Genomic DNA, 17,237 nt, shown 5'->3' with positions numbered 1-17,237 from the left:
AGTGAAGTTCTAATTAAGTACCTGCAAGTTTATCAGGAAGGTGTAGAGACTAACAAAGGAGCCAAAGCCACCTAGTGTGTTGACCAGGAAGCAATGCTGTGATTCTGCAAGGCCTGCTTTACTGGCAAAGGTAGAGGTAGAGATCAGAAGGATGGAAAGCGAAGGAATCTTCAAACCAGTGCAGTTTGCAGAATGGGCACCACCGCTCATACCAGTTGTGAGTCTGATGGCTCAGTTCGCCTTTTGGGGGAGTTTTACACAATAGGTAAACTGCTGGACAAATACCCAATCCCTCACACAGAGGATTCATACGTAAAGCTGGCAGGGGGGCTGTCCTTTATGAAGCTGGGCATGAGCCAGGTGTACTTGCAGTTGTGGTGGAGTGTGGATTCCCAGGAGCATGCTCCAATTAATATCCCGAAGGGATTGTACCAGTAAAACAGGGTCCCATTTGGGGCATTGTCAGCCTGTGCCATTTTTCAGCAGAGCATGGAGAACATTTTACAAGGTCTACCCCAGGTCGCTATTTATCTGGATGATGTGCTAATAACAGGGAAAACCAATAAGGAACATTGAGAGAACTTGCTCATAGTCCTTAGATATTTCTCCCAGGTGGACAGGTATTAGCCTGAAAAGGGGAAGATGTGTTCCATGCACCCCAAGTGATCTACATTGGCTGCAGAGTCGACAAGACTGGATTACACCCATTGGAAGATAAAATGAGAGCAATCAAAAGGTGCCTGGGCCCCACATCAGTCCTGGAGATTAGGTCATTCCTTGGGCTGATGAATTATTACGGAAAGCTCATACATAACCTGGCCTCCATCCTGGCACTTTTTTATCAACTCTTCTCAATTAAAAAAAAAGGGTCAGACTTGGAAATGGTCACGTAACCAAGCAATAGCTTTCAAGGAAGTGAAGAAACAGCTACTGTCCTCTGAGGTGTTGGCACACTATGATCCCAAGCGATCATTGTATGTCAATGCCTCTCCGTATGGCATCGGGATAGTATTAGTGTTTAGGTAGTCCAATGGAGAGGAATACCCAGCAACATATACATCCAGGAGTTGGGCTAATGCAGAAAATAATAGACTCAGATAGAGAAGGAAGGTTTGGCGATCATATTTGGAGTCAAGAAGTTTCACCAATATCTGGAGAAAAGGAGGAGGAGAGGGGACCTAATTGAGGTATACAAGATAATGAGAGGCATAGATAGAGTTGATAGCCAGAGACTATTTCCCAGGGCAGAAATGGCTAGCACGAGGGGTCATAGTTTTAAGCTGGTTGGAGGAAAGTATAGAGGGGATGTCAGAGGCGGGTTCTTTACACAGAGAGTTGTGAGAGCATGGAATGCGTTGCCAGCAGCAGTTGTGGAAGCAAGGTCATTGGGGTTATTTAAGAGACTGCTGGACATGCATATAGTCACAGAAATTTGAGGGTGCATACATGAGGATCAATGGTCGGCACAACATTGTGGGCTGAAGAGCCTGTTCTGTGCTGTACTGTTCTATGTTCTATGTTCTTTACAGAAGTAAACTTATAATAATAATGGACCACAAATCCCTGCCAGGTTTACATAAAGAGGACAAGTCAGTGGCATTCATAGCTTCAGGCTGAATTCAGCAGTGGGCTTGAATACTAAGTGTGTATGATAACAAGTTGGAACACCATCCAGGAGGCAAAGTGGCAAATGCAGACGCATTGAGCCATCTCCTGCTGGCAGATACACCCTCCTGGTGATATCACCACAGGAAGAATCCATAATGATTTTAAATTTCCCGAACACACTTCCAGTCGCAGTGGACAACATCAAACTTTGAAGGCTGAGTGATCCCGTCCTGGCCAAAGTGAAACGGCTGGTGGTGACGGGGGAAACCAGAGGGCCATCACAACCAGAATGAAACCTTTCTGGACCTGGACGGACCGGGTGATGGTTGAGGATGGCATATTATTGTGGGGAGCAGGAGTGATTGTCCTGAATAAAGGGTGCTGCCGGCCACTGGCTGAATCCACCAGGTCCGTCCAGGAGTTTCCAAAATGGAGATGTGGGTGAGAAGTTATGCCTGGTGGCCAGGACTGGATGTAAATATAGCTGCAATGGTGGAGCAGTGCCCAGAGTGCCAACATGGACAAAAATTACCACTAGCAGCTCCCCCACATCCATGGGAATGGTTGAGTAAATCCTGGACTCTGTTAGGACTACGCAGGCTCTTCATGGGCTCAATATTCTTGGTCCTGGTGGGCACCCAGTCAAAATGGCCCAGCCTTAGTGTCAGAGGTTCTGTTCACCCTGAGAGCTGGCCCTGAGGGAGCTGAAGCTGTGTCAAGTACTATGCACCGGTAAATAAAGGCTGACTTGCGGATGGGATACCGGCCTCTGTGGAGTTATTTCACATAGATTACCATTCTGGTTGGATACATTGCTGGAGGTTTGATGACCAGATTTCCTCCCCACAAACACCTTCCTGCAGCCCTTGTTTCCCCCTCCAACTGCCATATTGTTTCACACTCAATCGAAGTATGCAAAGGGACAGGAAATAAAAACATATCATCTGTTGTAATATTTCTAACCTTTTTCTCCCAAGCTGCTCACCACCGAGAATTATCTTTGGTTCCTGGAGAGCTCAAGACAATGGTGGAGGTTTGGTAACAGTAGCCTATTCTGTGAGAGTGAGACCCACAGATTGAAACCCCCAAGATGGAATGGCCAGAATCAAGGTGGTGTTTTTGTGTGTGTGCGTGTATACGTGTGTGTGTGTGTGTGTGTGTGTGTATATGTGTGTGTGTGTGTATACGTGTGTGTGTGTATACGTGTGTTTGTGCGTGTATGTGTGTGCATGTGTGTGTGTGTATACATGTGTGTGTGGCTATGCGTGCGTGTGTGTGTGTGTGTATATGTGTGCTTATCTGCGGGTGTGTGTGTGTGTGTGTGTGCATGTGTGCATGCGTGTTTGTGTGTGCGTGTGTATGTGTGTGTATCTGTGCGTGTGTGTGTATTTGCGTGTATGTGTGTGCATGTGTGCTTGTGTGTGTGTGTGTGTGTGTGTGTGTGTGTGTGTGTGTGTGTGTGTGTGTGTGTGTGTGTGTGTGTGCATGCACACACATGGCCATTAATTTGGGCCAATCATACACAGCATGATCCAACAAAAAAATCAAGCAGTCTGAGTTTGGAATTTATCAGTGCATGTGGTTTTGTGACAAAGCACCTGTAAACAGAAGGATCACAAATTCATGTCTAATTGAAATATTGTGCTAGCTCCACTAATCACATATAGTGACACCACAGGCAAATCAGTCAAGTTGAGTCTCAGGCTGTTTGACTTCATGGGACAACAGCTAGCAAGGTGATCGTGTGCTTGAACTGCTGAGAAGTAAGAAGCACAAATCTGAAGAAGGACTGATGTATGAAAAAGAGAGTGGATTAGTTCGAACTATGTTCACTGGGGTTTAGAAGAATGAGGAGGCTCTCATAGAAACCTGTAAAATTCTACCGGGGTGAGGCAATGTAAACATAGGGATGGCATTCCTGATGAATGGGGAGTCAGAACCAGGGGCTCACAGCCTAAGGATGTTAGGAAGGCCATTTCAACGGAGATAAGAAGAAATTTCTACACCCAGAGAATGATGTACCTGTGGAATTCTCAACCACTGAAAGCAGTTGAGACGACAACATTGAATGTTTTCATGAAAGTATCAGGTATGCTTCTTAAGGGTAAAGGGATCAAAGGATATGGGGGAAAGCAGGAAGAGGGGATTGAGTTGAATGATCAGCCATGAGCATATTGAATGGTAGAGCTGGCTCAAAGCCTTCAATGGCATACACACCTCCTATTTCTCCATTTCTATGAAGGAGCTCAGAGCGGAACAGCAGTGCGAGACTGGGATGTAAACAAAACACAAACATTAGCTTCCTGCAAGGGAAGTTGTTATTAGATGAAAAGCTGCCTTTGATAAGTTTCGATTTTATTTCTGGTCTAATAAGTGAAGAGGTTGTAGGAGCCCCTGTCTCATGGAGTGTTCACCCTGTAGTGTGTCAAAACTCCAGGACAGTTCTCCTGTGTGGAAAGCATCACCAGCTGCAGCAGGTCAGGGTTCAAGCTTTCACAGTTTGAGTCACAGTTAGTGCCATTTAGCCACTTAGACGGAATGGCTGAGAGCTACAGGGAATTTCAGAATGTGGCCAGGCTGCAGCAAAGGGTGTGTTGGCAGGCAGAGAGAATGGGTGAGTGCCAGACAGTACAGAAGGCCCTGGAAGGCAGTTTAGGAGTCTCCTAAGGGCCTCTCACTCTGCAACTAGCTGAGCACGCTGCTGAGAGCGATGGGGAATGCAGTTAATATCAGGCCTATGGCACCACAACTGGCTCAGCAATACAAGCGTCCAAGGAAGATTGGAAGAACATTAGTGACGGGGGATTGGATAGTTAGGGGAGCAGACAGATGTATCTGTAGGCACAGATGTAAATGATTTTACTATGTTTGCCTCCTTTGTGATCATAAAGTTTATATGACCTACTGAAAGGGACAAGGAGTGATCAGGAGTAACAATATTTCAATGAAAGAGGGGCAGTTTCAGGAGCTTAAGGGCAGATCTGTAGGGCTCTTGTGTCAATATCCCCATCTGTGAACTAGAGTATCTGGGTCCAAATCTTAGTTGCACTGGAAGTATGTCATTGTCTGCTCAAAAGTCACAAGAGCTGATCTGTCCCAGGTAAATTGTAAGGTAACAGTGACAACAAAATGTGAGGCTGGATGAACACAGCAGGCCAAGCAGCATCTCAGGAGCACAAAAGCTGACGTTTCGGGCCTAGTCCAACCAGTCCAACCTGCCTCTGCCTCCCTAACCTGTTCTTCCTCTCACCCATCCCTTCCTCCCACCCCAAGCCGCACCCCCATCTACCTACTAACCTCATCCCACCTCCTTGACCCGTCCATCTTCCTTGGACTGACCTATCCCCTCCCTACCTCCCCACCTATACTCTCTCCACCTATCTTCTTTTCTCTCCATCTTCGGTCCGCCTCCCCCTCTCTCCCTATTTATTCCAGAACCCTCACCCCATCCCCCTCTCTGATGAAGGGTCTAGGCCCGAAACGTCAGCTTTTGTGCTCCTGAGATGCTGCTTGGCCTGCTGTGTTCATCCAGCCTCACATTTTGTTGTCTTGGATTCTCCAGCATCTGCAGTTCCCAATATCTCTGTAAGGTAACAGTGGGCTGGCCTCTGAAAAAGGTCGGGAATCACAGGCAGAGGTCCCTGAATGACAAGAGAGATAGCTCGCAGGATGATGCAGAAAATTGGTGCTTGTGATGGATGTCAGTTTAAGAGTAATAAATTGAAATCCAGGCAAAGTTTAGAGAGGAAGGAGGCAAAAAGAGAGTGTGAGGAGACCCTGGCATTTAGCATGAAAGGGAATCTATAGGCATTCAAACAGTAAAATAAAGTTTGGAGCTAATTAAGGACCTAAAACATGTGGTATATCTGTCTTTATTAAAGAAGATGTTGGCAAAGTTGTGATACGGAATGGGTCAGAAATGAAGCAGAGGTCTTAAAAAGACTTCAAGTTGATCACTTACCCAGATCTAAGGATATTGAGAGATGTGAGGATAAAAACATTGGGTGGCACGGTGGCTCACAGCGCCAGGGACCCAGGTTCAACTCCAGCTTCAGGTGACTGTGTGGAGTTTGCACATTTTCCCCATGTCTGTTTGAGTTTCCTCCCACAGTCCAAAGGTGTGTAGGTTGGACAGATTGGCCGTGCTAAATTTCCCATCGTGCCCAGGGATACTTGGGTTAGGTGGGTTCGACATGGGAAATACAGGGGTAGGTGAATGGGTCTCGGTGGGATGCTTTTAGGAGGTACTTGTTGGGCCAAATGGCCTGTTTCCGTACTGTAGAGGTTCTATGATTTGCTATGATCTTACAGTCATTCTCAGATACAAGAATGATGCCTGAGGACTATCAACTGAAAACATGAGTGATGGTCCACGAAAGAATAAAACCAGCAATGATAAATAGTTCAACCTCAATGCTGGAAGAATCTACTTTGGGACAAAATTAGCAGGCACTGGGACAAACATGGTTTAATTAGGAATATTGCCATAAAGTTGTTCAAGACAAATCATGTTTAATCAAAACAGTTAGGTTAGTTTTGGTGAGGTAACAGGAAGAGTCAATCAAGATAATTGCACTGTATCACATTGTCTTACCAGACCATAGGGCTGCTCGCACATCAAAAAGAGATGACTGGTGGGGATTTCACCATACCTCAGGTGAAGGGAGATGTTGAGAATGAAAACCCTTCATGTTTACTTCAGCTGGTATGGAACTGACATGGTTGGCTCACTCTGTTTACCCATCCAGCCAACTGAGTGAAACCAGCTCCCCAAGGGCACTGGAGAAGATGTGGTGTACACGGTCTTCCAATTGGTGTTTGTTCAAGTATCACATAACTGGCTTGTTGCATAGGCTGAAGTCAATGGGACAGCTGGTGCTAAGGCAGCATGGATATGAAGTTGAAAGACATTGACAGGAAACCCAGAGAATTAGTGAACAATTTGTTTTTGAACCAGCGGAAGACATTCAGTGGAGTATCACAAGGTTTGGAGCTTTTTGGTATTTGTCAATTATCCTTGGATTTGTGCACACAGGGCATAGTTTTAAAATTTGCCCGTGGAACAAAACTTGGAAATACTTCAATCTTTGAGGAAGATGGTACGAAACACCACGGGAACCTAGGCCCAGCTGAGTGAATGGAAAGTAATGAATGTAGTTGAGCAGGTTGGGAAAGCGGTTAAAAAGACTCATTTTGTAAATACAGTCATAGCATTCAAATGCAAGGAACATTATGTTAAGCTGTCTGTTTAAGTAAGATTGAATGTGCAACATTCTTTGCTACCCTAAAGATAAGAACATTTCTTACTAATTAGTTATTTCTCATAGGTTTTTCTAATCAATCAGTTATAGCACTGCAAGTTGATTTTAATTAAGATTCTTCAAGATAATCGTTGATATAGATTCCAAAGTGTTATAGAAAGATACCCAAAACATTAGAAAGGAAAGGTTAAAACTAGTTTGGAGTAATAGAGAGGGGTCTCCCTTCCTCTTATCAAGCAGAACAGCTAAGAGAGTTGGAATAGTGGGAAATCTCAAAGAAGACTCTGTTACAGTCAAATAGCAGATACAGTTGAGAGATAAAAGGTCACAAATAACCATGGAGAGTTCAGTTTCCAACACACCAAAAGGGCCCATCCACATCACAGCAGCAAGAATACTACTTGAATGATGTACTGGAAACAGAAACATATTTGAAGAACCCAGCATTATGTATATAAGGGGAGGGGGGAGTATGTGCCACTATGTTAATGTTACAAGAAAAATATTCAAAAGGCAGTGTAATTGTATTTAAAAATTAGAACATCATTGACTTTTCTTCCAATTTGAGCTGAAGATTAAGGGGGTGATTGGGCCCTCACATTGAGGCCAGGTCCTGGGTAGTCCTGTATTGTACCAGTGAAATGCATGAATAAATTACCATGTGTCTCGAACTCTGTTGTCTCCTGAGAATTTATTACCTCCCTCAACTCATTGCAATACCAGCACCAACCTCAGCTGGACGATTCCGTCCATTGCAAACAGTGCACTTTAGGAAGGATGGGAATCAGAGAAAGTTAACAGCCTGGTAGAGGTCTCTTAACCCTTTGTAAGCCTTAGAGAAGTATTTAAACCTTAGAGAGGTTATTTTCAAGAACAGAGCCATGAATGAGGAATTCCATTACATGGCTAAATCGGAGAACGTGGGTCTATTTCCCTTAGAGTAGGAAAGGTTGAGAGGTGATTTGCTAGGGTTGTTGAAGGTTCATTGATGGAAGGGGTGAGAAAAAGAGGACACCAAATATAAGTTAGCTGGTGAAAGAACCAACCGTGACACGAAGAGAAACTGCTCTTACACAGTAAATGTTCACTCTCTAGAATGTACTACCCAAATCAATCTGAATTTCAAAGGTATTTTGAGAATCGGCTGAAGTGAGGAAAATATCTAGGGTTATGAACAAAGAGCTGCTGCTTGGGATTAGCTGATTCGTTCTCCCAGAATGGACAGGAAAGATCAAATGTCTTCCTTCTGTGTGACATCAATAAAAGGAGGTGATTCAGCTTTTCCAAGCTGTTCTGCTGTCAAATTTGACCAAGGCTGCTCTGTATTTAAACTCCTTCCTCCTGCATTAGTACTATAATCCCTAATACCCTTGCTTACTGAAAATCCAGCCAGCTCAGTTTTGGACTTTTCAATTATCCACTTCAATTGAGGAAGCAATGGCCTAGTTGCATTATCACTTGAGTGTTAATCTAAAGACCTGGGTAATGTTCTGGGGCCTAGGTTCAAATTCTACTGCAGCAGATGGAGGAAATTCAATAAAAATCTGGAATTAAGCGTCTAATAATGATCATGAATCTATGGTCAATCTTTGAAACAAAACCCATCTGGTTCACTAATGTCTTTTAGGGATGGGAACTGCTATCCTTGCCTTGTCTGGCCTCAATGTGACTCCAGACCCAAAGCCCTCTGGGTAATTAGAGATAGGCAATTAGTGCTGGCCTAGCCATCGATGGCCTCATCCTGTGAATGAACTATTTTTAAAAAAGCTTTAGATGAAGAGTATTCTGATTTCCTTTTGTGTTAAGGAGCAGTTGCTGAAACACCTTGAAAGGCCTAAATATAGTTTTAAGAATATTGCCCTTGTCTTGGTCACTTCCTCAAGAGGAAATAATTTTCTTTTTGATCTGATCAAACCCTTTAATTACTATGGAATCTTATTTAAATTATCCTTAATCTTCTATACTCAAGGGAGGATATGTCTAATTCATTAAAGCCTTCTTCAAAATTTAACTCTTTTAGTCTTGGTATTGTCTTGGTAAACCTGTGCTGCATCCACTCCAGAATGCCATTCCTGAGGAACAGTAGCCAGAAGCTGAGCGCGGTGTTCCTGAATTGGTCTAACCAGAATGGGAATAAACTTCAAGCTCATCGTAAATCAGCCATCTTGACATGTAGGCCACAGGGGGAGCAGTGGAGCCAATGGAACTCCTCAAATAAGACAAGGCTCCGATTGGTTGAGTGGGGAGAGAGACTCTGTTTCAGGCCCTGATCAGGCGCAGGTGTGACCTTCAGGACGATCCCTCCCTGTGGGTTCATGGGATAAGCCATCTCCCAGCTGAAGCAGTCTGGTCCAGCCAGGGTACCATACAGACAGGTGTGGGGTGGATGGCTGTAGAATCACACACACACTTTTCCTCAACACTAGCTGTTGCTTTTCACGCCTGGCCTAATCTGAGAGAAGGGTGGGGTGTGGGAGTAGGGAAATAGATGGGTGAGGGGTGTAGGAGAGTGAGAGAGTGGATGGTAGGAGGATGAGGGGTTTGGTGTGGTAGGTGCGTGAGGGAATAGGTTGATGACGGGTTGGGGGCAGGAAGGCATGAGGTTATGTAGAAGTTATAAGGATGAACTGTCTCCATTGGCAGGAAGGTCAGTACACTAAGAAATACAACAGTATGGTGAATGACACCAAAACTGGAGTGAACCCGCTCCCAACCCAAAGTGCCAGCTTTCCTGCTCCTCTGATGTTGCCTGGCCTGCTGTGTTCATTCAGCTCCACACTGAATTGTATCTGACCCCAGCATCGGCAGTTCTTACTAACTCTGAGTGAAACCGAAATAATTTTTTTAAACTCAGCATTTTGCTATGATTTGGAATGTGCTGTCTCAAGATTAAAGAATAACTTGCAAATGGAGAATTCAAGAAATGGCATGAAAGGGAGAAGTTCACCACATCTCCCTCGACAGCATCTTCCTATTCCAAAGCTCTACCAGACAGAGGGTAACACAGCAGATGCATGGGCACACCGCTGGCACCTCTGGTTCCTCTCCAATGCACAACTATCTTCCCTGAGAAATTTGTCATCGTTCCTTCATTGTCACTGGGTCAAAATCCTGGATTTCTATCCCTAACAGCATTGTGGGTCTACGCTCAGCACATGGACTGCAGCCATTCAAGAGACAGCTCACCACCACCTTCACCTGGGCATTTTGGGATGGACAATAAGTGCAGCATTGCATATATCCCATGACCAAATAAATAAAGTATCCTTTGCTTTGGGAAAAGAGCAGAGGAGTGACATGCATTCAACTGCTCTTTAAAAGAGCCAGCATGGTGCAATGAGCAGAATGGCCTCCTTCGCTGCTCTGGGATTCTATTACAAACCACCAGCAAATAATATTTAATGGTTTCTAATCATCTTCCTTGCTATTGTGGACAGGGTATTCAATGGCTCAAAGCTTAATTGTCTGATTCCTTGTCACTCTACGAACTAATTTAATGAAATTGGTTATGCTCCAATATTAACCAAGCTTGGTATTCTGAATCCGACAAAGATATGGAAGTCTCCCTTCAAATCTGTCACAATTCAGGGGACATTAGGTAAGGGTTTACTGTGATCCTGAACCTTTACTGACCAGCTTTGCACCAGGTCTAAGCCTTGACAATCAGCAAGGGCAGTTGCTGTAGTAACAGTCTGCGACGTGTTAAGGAGTTGACACTTGTCCTGTACCTGCTCTGAATTCCGTCAACTGCCCGTTCCAAGAGGGACATTTAGACCTGTGTGTGGAATTCGGGAAAAGGCATTGGATGTCACAGACACAGTTAAGTAGCTTGCCTGAGATCACATGTCCACTTGCATGGAGGGCTCATTGGCCACTTACTGGGGACTGGCATCACAAAGCACCCAGCCCCTTCAGACAAGAGGGAAGGAGGAGGCCACGGGTCAATAGAAAAAGTGACAGTTCAAAAGACACTTACAATTCAAAGCTGTCAAGTTTTATTCAAGCCATCTTTAGATTTAGAGTCTTCCTTTCAGAGAATGAGCCTGTTTCCCAGGATATTCTCTTCAAATTGATTTTTTTTCTCGGATAATTCAAGAACTCTTTAGGTTCTTGTAATATCTACTTATTTGGCCAACTCAAACCTAGATGATGCAATCCAAGCGTTTAGCTTCTGAAAAAAGGGTTTTGTTGGACTTGAAACAATATCCCCGAAAGCTACCAGGCCTGCTTGTTTTCTCCAGCACTTCCTGTTTTCAATTCAGATTCCTGGCATTCCACGACGCTTAGTTTTCACTTTAATTTTGACATTGGCTTATTTGTCCCGATATCAGAGAAATATTTCTTGCCAACTTGTTCAGGAATACACAGCTCTGATGAAGTTTGGGACTTGAACCCAGGCCTCCAAGCTCAGGATCAGAAGCACTCACCATTCCCTACATCATGTTCAGGCCCCAGCCGCTGTGTCATTTATTCTTTGGAATATCACGTACCTTGACGAATATCCTTGGGAACCGGCCCCTTCTCCCATTCAGCTCTCCTTCCCACCAGCCATCATCTTCTGAGCACTTAGAATTCTTTATGATGTCCCCAACCTCAAGACTCAGCTCATCATACTCCTGGCTCTGAAAGCCGCTCACAGCGATCATTTCCACTAAGGGCGACAAAGCAGGAACAGGAGCAGTTAGGAAGAGAACAAATGCAGAAAGCTGGTGACTGAGCCTCAATGGTCATTAGATCAACCTGCACCCTGGGTGCAACTTTGCACAATATCACTCTTATATTCCATCCTACCATCAGTGGAAACAATCTCCGTTCAGTTACTTCATTAAAACTCTTCCCAATCTTTATCAGCCCCTTTAAAACCTGGGAAATTTCTCAACAACCAAGTCTTAACAATTTTTATAAATGCACCAGTATCTGGATGCATCGCACTTGGTATGGCAACTGCTCTGCTCAAGACTGAAAGAATGTGCAGAGAGTTGTGAACACAGCCCAGCCCATTCCACAAATCAACCTCCCTCCCGAAACATCAGCTCTTGTGCTCCTGAGATGCTGCTCAGCCTGCTGTGTTCATCTAGCTCCACACTTTGTTATCTTCCTTCCATTGGCTGCGTCTACACTTCCCGCTGCCTCAGGAAAGCAGACAACATAATCAAAGACCCCTCCCCGATTACACTCTCTTCCACCCTCTTCCATTGGGCAGGAGACACAAAAGTTTAAAAACAAGCACCAATAGAATCGTGAGCAGTATCTTCCCTGCTGTTATCAGATTTATGAACGGACCCCTCAAATGTTAATGTTGATCTTTCTCTGCAGCTGTAATTCTGAATTCTGTTCTATTACCCTGACATACTAATGTAAAGAATGATTTGTCTGGTTAGTACACGATACAACTCTTCTCACCGTATCTCAGTACGTGGAACAACCATAAATCAAAATCAAAATCAAAAATCAGATCAAATCCAACTAACAAGATTGGGGCGACTGACACTGTCCCCATCAGTCACCTGCCTTCTGACTCTTTTTGTAATTTGAGAACATGTAATTATGTTGGTCAGTCATTGTAATCCCCGTCCAACTTTTCCAATGTTTCCTAACAGGAAACTATGCACAAGAGGAGGCCATTTAGCCCTCCAAGCACATTCTCTTGTTTAGTTTGGTCAGAGCTGCTCTGTATATTAACTTCTACTACTTGCTTTCATTCCAAAGTCCAGTCAAAGAAAATTCCAACAATTTCTATTTTTACATTTTCAATGGGTCTCACAGCCTCAAGAGGTTTTGTGGTGATTGAATGTTGCAGATTTCCATCAGGCCTTTGGGTACAGTTGTGCTTCCTGGCCAGTCCTCTACACTCAGCCACTCCCACTCCTAACAACTTTAATCTGATTCCAAGAGTAACAGGCAGGCACATGAATAAGAGATAATAGTTCACCTGCACATCTGCTAATGTGGTATGCTGCATCCACTGTTCCTGGTGTGGCCTCCTCTACATGAGGGAAACCAAGCGAAGGCTTGGGGACTGCTTTGCAGAACAATTCCACTCAGTTCGCACTAAACATCTGCACCTCCCAGTCGCGAACCATTGCAACTCCTCCTCCCATTCCTGAGACGACATGTCCATCCTGGGCCTCCTGCAGTGCCATAATGATGCCACCCGAAGTTGCAGGAACAGCAACTCATATTCTGCTTGGGAACCCTGCAGCCCAATGGTATCAATGTGGACTTCACAAGCTTCAAAATCTCCCCTCCCCCTACGCATCCCAAAACCAGCCCAGTTTGCCCCCGCCTCCCTAACCTGCCCTTCCTCCCACCTATCCCCTCCTCCCACCTCAAGCCTCACACCTGTCTCCTACCTACTAGCCTCAACCCGCCCCCTTGGCCTGTCCATCCTCCCTGGACTGACCTACCCCTCCCTACCTCCCCACCTACACTCACCTTGCTCCACACCTGCCTCTTTGACTTGTCTGTCTCCACCCCACCTATCTATGCCTTATCCCTCTTCGATCCGCTTCCCCCTTTCTGCCTATTTATTTCAGAAACCCCTTCTCCTCCCCCTTTTCTGAGAAAGGGTCTGGGCCCGAAACATCAGCCTTCCTGATGCTGCTTGGCCTGCTGTGTTCATCCAGCTCTACACCTTGTTATCTCAGGTACATGAATAAGAAAGGTTTAGAGGGATATGGGTCACACACAGGCAACTGCGGCTGGTTCAATCTGGCAAACATGATCTTCTTGGACAAGTTGAGCCAAGGGCCCTGTTTTCTTGCTCTATGACACCTTCTCATGGCACCTGATCTAAGAATTTCCACAAAAGGAAATCATTTCTCTCGATCTCATGTATCAGATCCTTTAATCAAGTTAAATATCTCAAGGATATCTCTGCTGAATCTTTCACATACAATACAAGAAGCACAGGACTGATGTAGCTCTGTTAGTGAATATTCTGATAATGATACACAAGACCCCATCTGAAACCACTGTCTCCCTTCCAACATGCAGTGGCCCGAACTGATCGAAATAATCTAAGTGGGATCTGATCAAACTTTTCCTATCTCCCCTTTTCATTCCAACTGCTCGAAATGAAGGCCAACATCCCAGTCAGCAATTTGTTTTTGTATCTGTTCACTAGCTTTCTGGGTCTGCTGTTCATCCACAGTTGGTACTACCTCATCAGTTAGAAAAGGACCTGAGCTTTTCTGGGTCCATAAGTGGCCAAATTCACATTTTGCCCATTCACTTCCACATGAACCTGTCAAACAGGATTGGGGGTATGTCATTCTGCCCCTCAAGCCTTCTCCGTCATCCAATATAATCGCAGCTGACCTGTCTGTGTTTAGAATTCTGCATTTGCATCTAAGCCCATAAGTTGGATTGTCTTGTCAAACAACAATCTATCTTAGATAACAAGGTGTGGAGCTGGATGAACACAGCAGGCCAAGCAGCATCAGAGGAGCAGCAAGGCTGAAACATCAGCTTTTGTGCTCCTGAGATGCTGCTTGGCCTGCTGTGTTCATCCAGCTCCACACCGTGTTATCTCAGATTCTCCAGCATCTGCAGTTCCTGCGATCTCTGTAACAATCTATCTTAATCATTTTTGTAACTTCCGGTTCTTGCCAATATTGTATGCCATGCAACCTTACCTTATTATTGTCTACAGGTTTAGTCTCCTAGCTCTCTATTCCTTCAGCGGATTCATTCAGAAGTATAATGTAACACTGAGTACACATCTCTGGCTGTAACTTGCCAATCTGAGGAGTTACCCATTCTGCAACTTCGGTTAATCTTCTGAAACATGTTGCCTCCAATTCCACATCCTTTCATTTTTGTTAACAGTTTCTGCTCATTTTCACTTCTTACTTTATTGTCCTTTAGGAAAATTCCAAGTGGAATTTCATTTCATTTACATTGCTTGCTTTTTAAATATGTTTACATGACTGTAGAAAAACAAAATTAATCTGTCACAGAAATCAAACTCAAAATAAATATGTATCGAAACTGCTCCAACAGAATTTGAATAATCAGTTAGTGAGTGGCCCCTGAGTCACATTCTCATCCAGAGCTACAATTCCTACTAATGCTCTCACAGAGATAGGTTGGAATATATAACTGATTAATCCTGCATCTGAGGGATATTCTCTTCCTTAAATGCATCCAAAAGTAACAGTGATTCACAAAGAACAAAAATAAAACTTGATATTCATGATTCTCTTTACTTTAGTCAGAATTCTTTGAGATGAGGTTTTATCAAGATAGGTCAGCTTATTAAACACCCTTCTTGACTGGTTTAGCCATAGAGTCATACAGCATGGAAACAGACCGTTCGGTTCAAATAATCCATGCCGAACACATTTCCCAACTGATCTTGTCCCATTTTCCTGCACTTGGTCAACATCCCTCCCAATCTTTCCCATTCAAGTGCTTGTCCATGAGTCTGTTAAATGTGGTAACTGTATCTGCATCCTCTGGCAGTTCATTGTAGGCACAAATCACTCTCAGTGTAAAAAAAATTGTCCCTCATGTCATTTTAAAATCTTTCTCCTCTCACCTTAAAAGTGTGCCCCTTTAGATTTTGAACTCTCTCACCCTGGGAAAAAGACACTTGTCATTTTCCTTATCATTTTACAAACTGCACTAAGGTCACCCCTCAACCTCCTAGGCTCCAGTGAAAAATGTCCAAGTATTTCCAGTGTATTTTTAATCTCAAGTCCTCGATTCCCGCAACATCCTGATAAATCTTTTCTGAACCCTCTCCAGCTTACTAATATCCTTCTGATATCCAGAATTAGACACAGTGTTCCAGAAGAGGCCTCAGCAACGTCATGTACAACCTCAACCTGATGTCCCAACTCCTAAAGATCTGAGCTCTGAAGGCAAGTGTGCTAAACAATCTATTGACCACACTGTCTACCTGTGATGCAAACGTCAAAGAATTATGTACCTGAACATTATTTTAAATAATCATCTCCGTACAGTTCTCCTATAACACAGTAGTTGTGTTCTTTGTAGCGACCTCACACTATAGAAAATCATCATAGAAAATTATGTTACAGGGAAATTGTTACAAAATGTCACTATATCTGTACAGCAGAAAGTTTGCATTAAACAGTGTCCACTAATCATCAATCGCGTTATGAAACACGCATTATAGCAGAACTAATCATATCCCAAAAGGCGATTCTGCATTCTTTAGGCATTGGTAGCAGGCAAGCTATTCGAAAAGGGTGGAACTAAGGTGGAACTTTAAATGAAAGCTTTCTGGAATTTCCTACATAACATTGAGAGACACTGCCCCACAGCACGTTAGTTATCTCCACACAAAAAAATACTCAGCTAGTCTCATGAGGCATTATTTTACTGTTTACAAACACAAACAGACTCTCTGATCAGTTCATATTTATCCAGTCCCTCTTATCCTTCATAACAAGTTCTCATAGGTCACAGCAGGGGCAAACAACTTGTGCTAGATACTCTCTGTACAGAGTTGTAACCTACCTCGGACAGATCCCCCTCCAAACTATTCAGCTCTCATTGTCCATTCACGGGGATTGCGTCTAATCCTTGCATTATATTGAACAGCACAACCTAACCTCCACAAACTCGAGCCTCTTTAAGTCTGGTAAACCAGGGCATTTAGTATCTATTGAATAACCAGTGAAGCCACTACACGCCAACAAACGTTTGAACAGTTTACAATTTTCCACCACAAAAGAATTGATAAAATAACGCACTAGTAACCAGGTTGGAGTTTAATGTGTACATGGTAATCATGTTACAGCAGCACTAGCCGGGAATTGTTTTACTGTAACCCCACTAGAACAGAGTAGCTGAAATAGATAGTGCAGTCGTTAAACTGAATGGCTCATACCCATGCTTGCTGCTCTGCGATACACTTCCACTGGACCAGCTGAGGAACAACTTCAAAGCAGCACATTTAAAAGTGCACAACTCAAAATCAAGGCGAGCATTTAAGTCGGGCTCCAGAGGTGCCTGTACTCTTAAAACCACCAAGTAACCTGAGTCAGAATATGCCTGGGGGAGGGCAGCACCCACACAAACAGGTAGGACAGGTTTGGGGGAGCTGTGTTAAAGCCTAAGAAAAGAAATATTTTCTGATCGAAGGTGAGATCACGAGAGCTTGATGAACGCATGCAGCTCTCGTTATCGCAGATTCTCCAGCATCTGCAGCTCCTACAATCCCTGAAGACATTTCCTGATGGAATGCTGCTTTGCAAAACTGGAAAGCCGAGGGAGAAATAACGTAATAATGATTCAAACGAGAAACAAAAACCTTGCTTTTATGACCTTTCGATGATGACAAAGTGCTACAGCCTATGAAGTACTTCTTGAAATATTGTCCCCACTAATTTGGGA

The 17,237-nt window shown here is 44.0% G+C and overlaps 1 protein-coding gene across 1 annotated transcript in view; it reads right to left on the bottom strand.

Moving 5' to 3' along the window:
* Positions 1-16,853, bottom strand: part of sh3d21 (SH3 domain containing 21) — a 112,447-nt gene extending 95,594 nt beyond the window's left edge. The window contains exons 1-2 of the mRNA XM_048558265.2: positions 16,732-16,853; positions 11,360-11,520 (exon numbers count right to left, since the gene is read on the bottom strand). Of these exons, the coding sequence (XP_048414222.2) occupies positions 11,360-11,520; positions 16,732-16,735 (165 nt within the window). The 5' untranslated portion in view covers positions 16,736-16,853. The remainder of the gene's footprint in view (positions 1-11,359; positions 11,521-16,731) is intronic.
* Positions 16,854-17,237: the final 384 nt, after the last annotated feature.

This window comes from Stegostoma tigrinum, chromosome 24, assembly GCF_030684315.1.
Source record: "Stegostoma tigrinum isolate sSteTig4 chromosome 24, sSteTig4.hap1, whole genome shotgun sequence".
Classification (NCBI taxonomy): domain Eukaryota; kingdom Metazoa; phylum Chordata; class Chondrichthyes; order Orectolobiformes; family Stegostomatidae; genus Stegostoma; species Stegostoma tigrinum.
The sequence above is the reverse complement of the archived record's forward strand: the minus strand, read 5'-3'. Positions and strand labels throughout refer to the sequence as shown.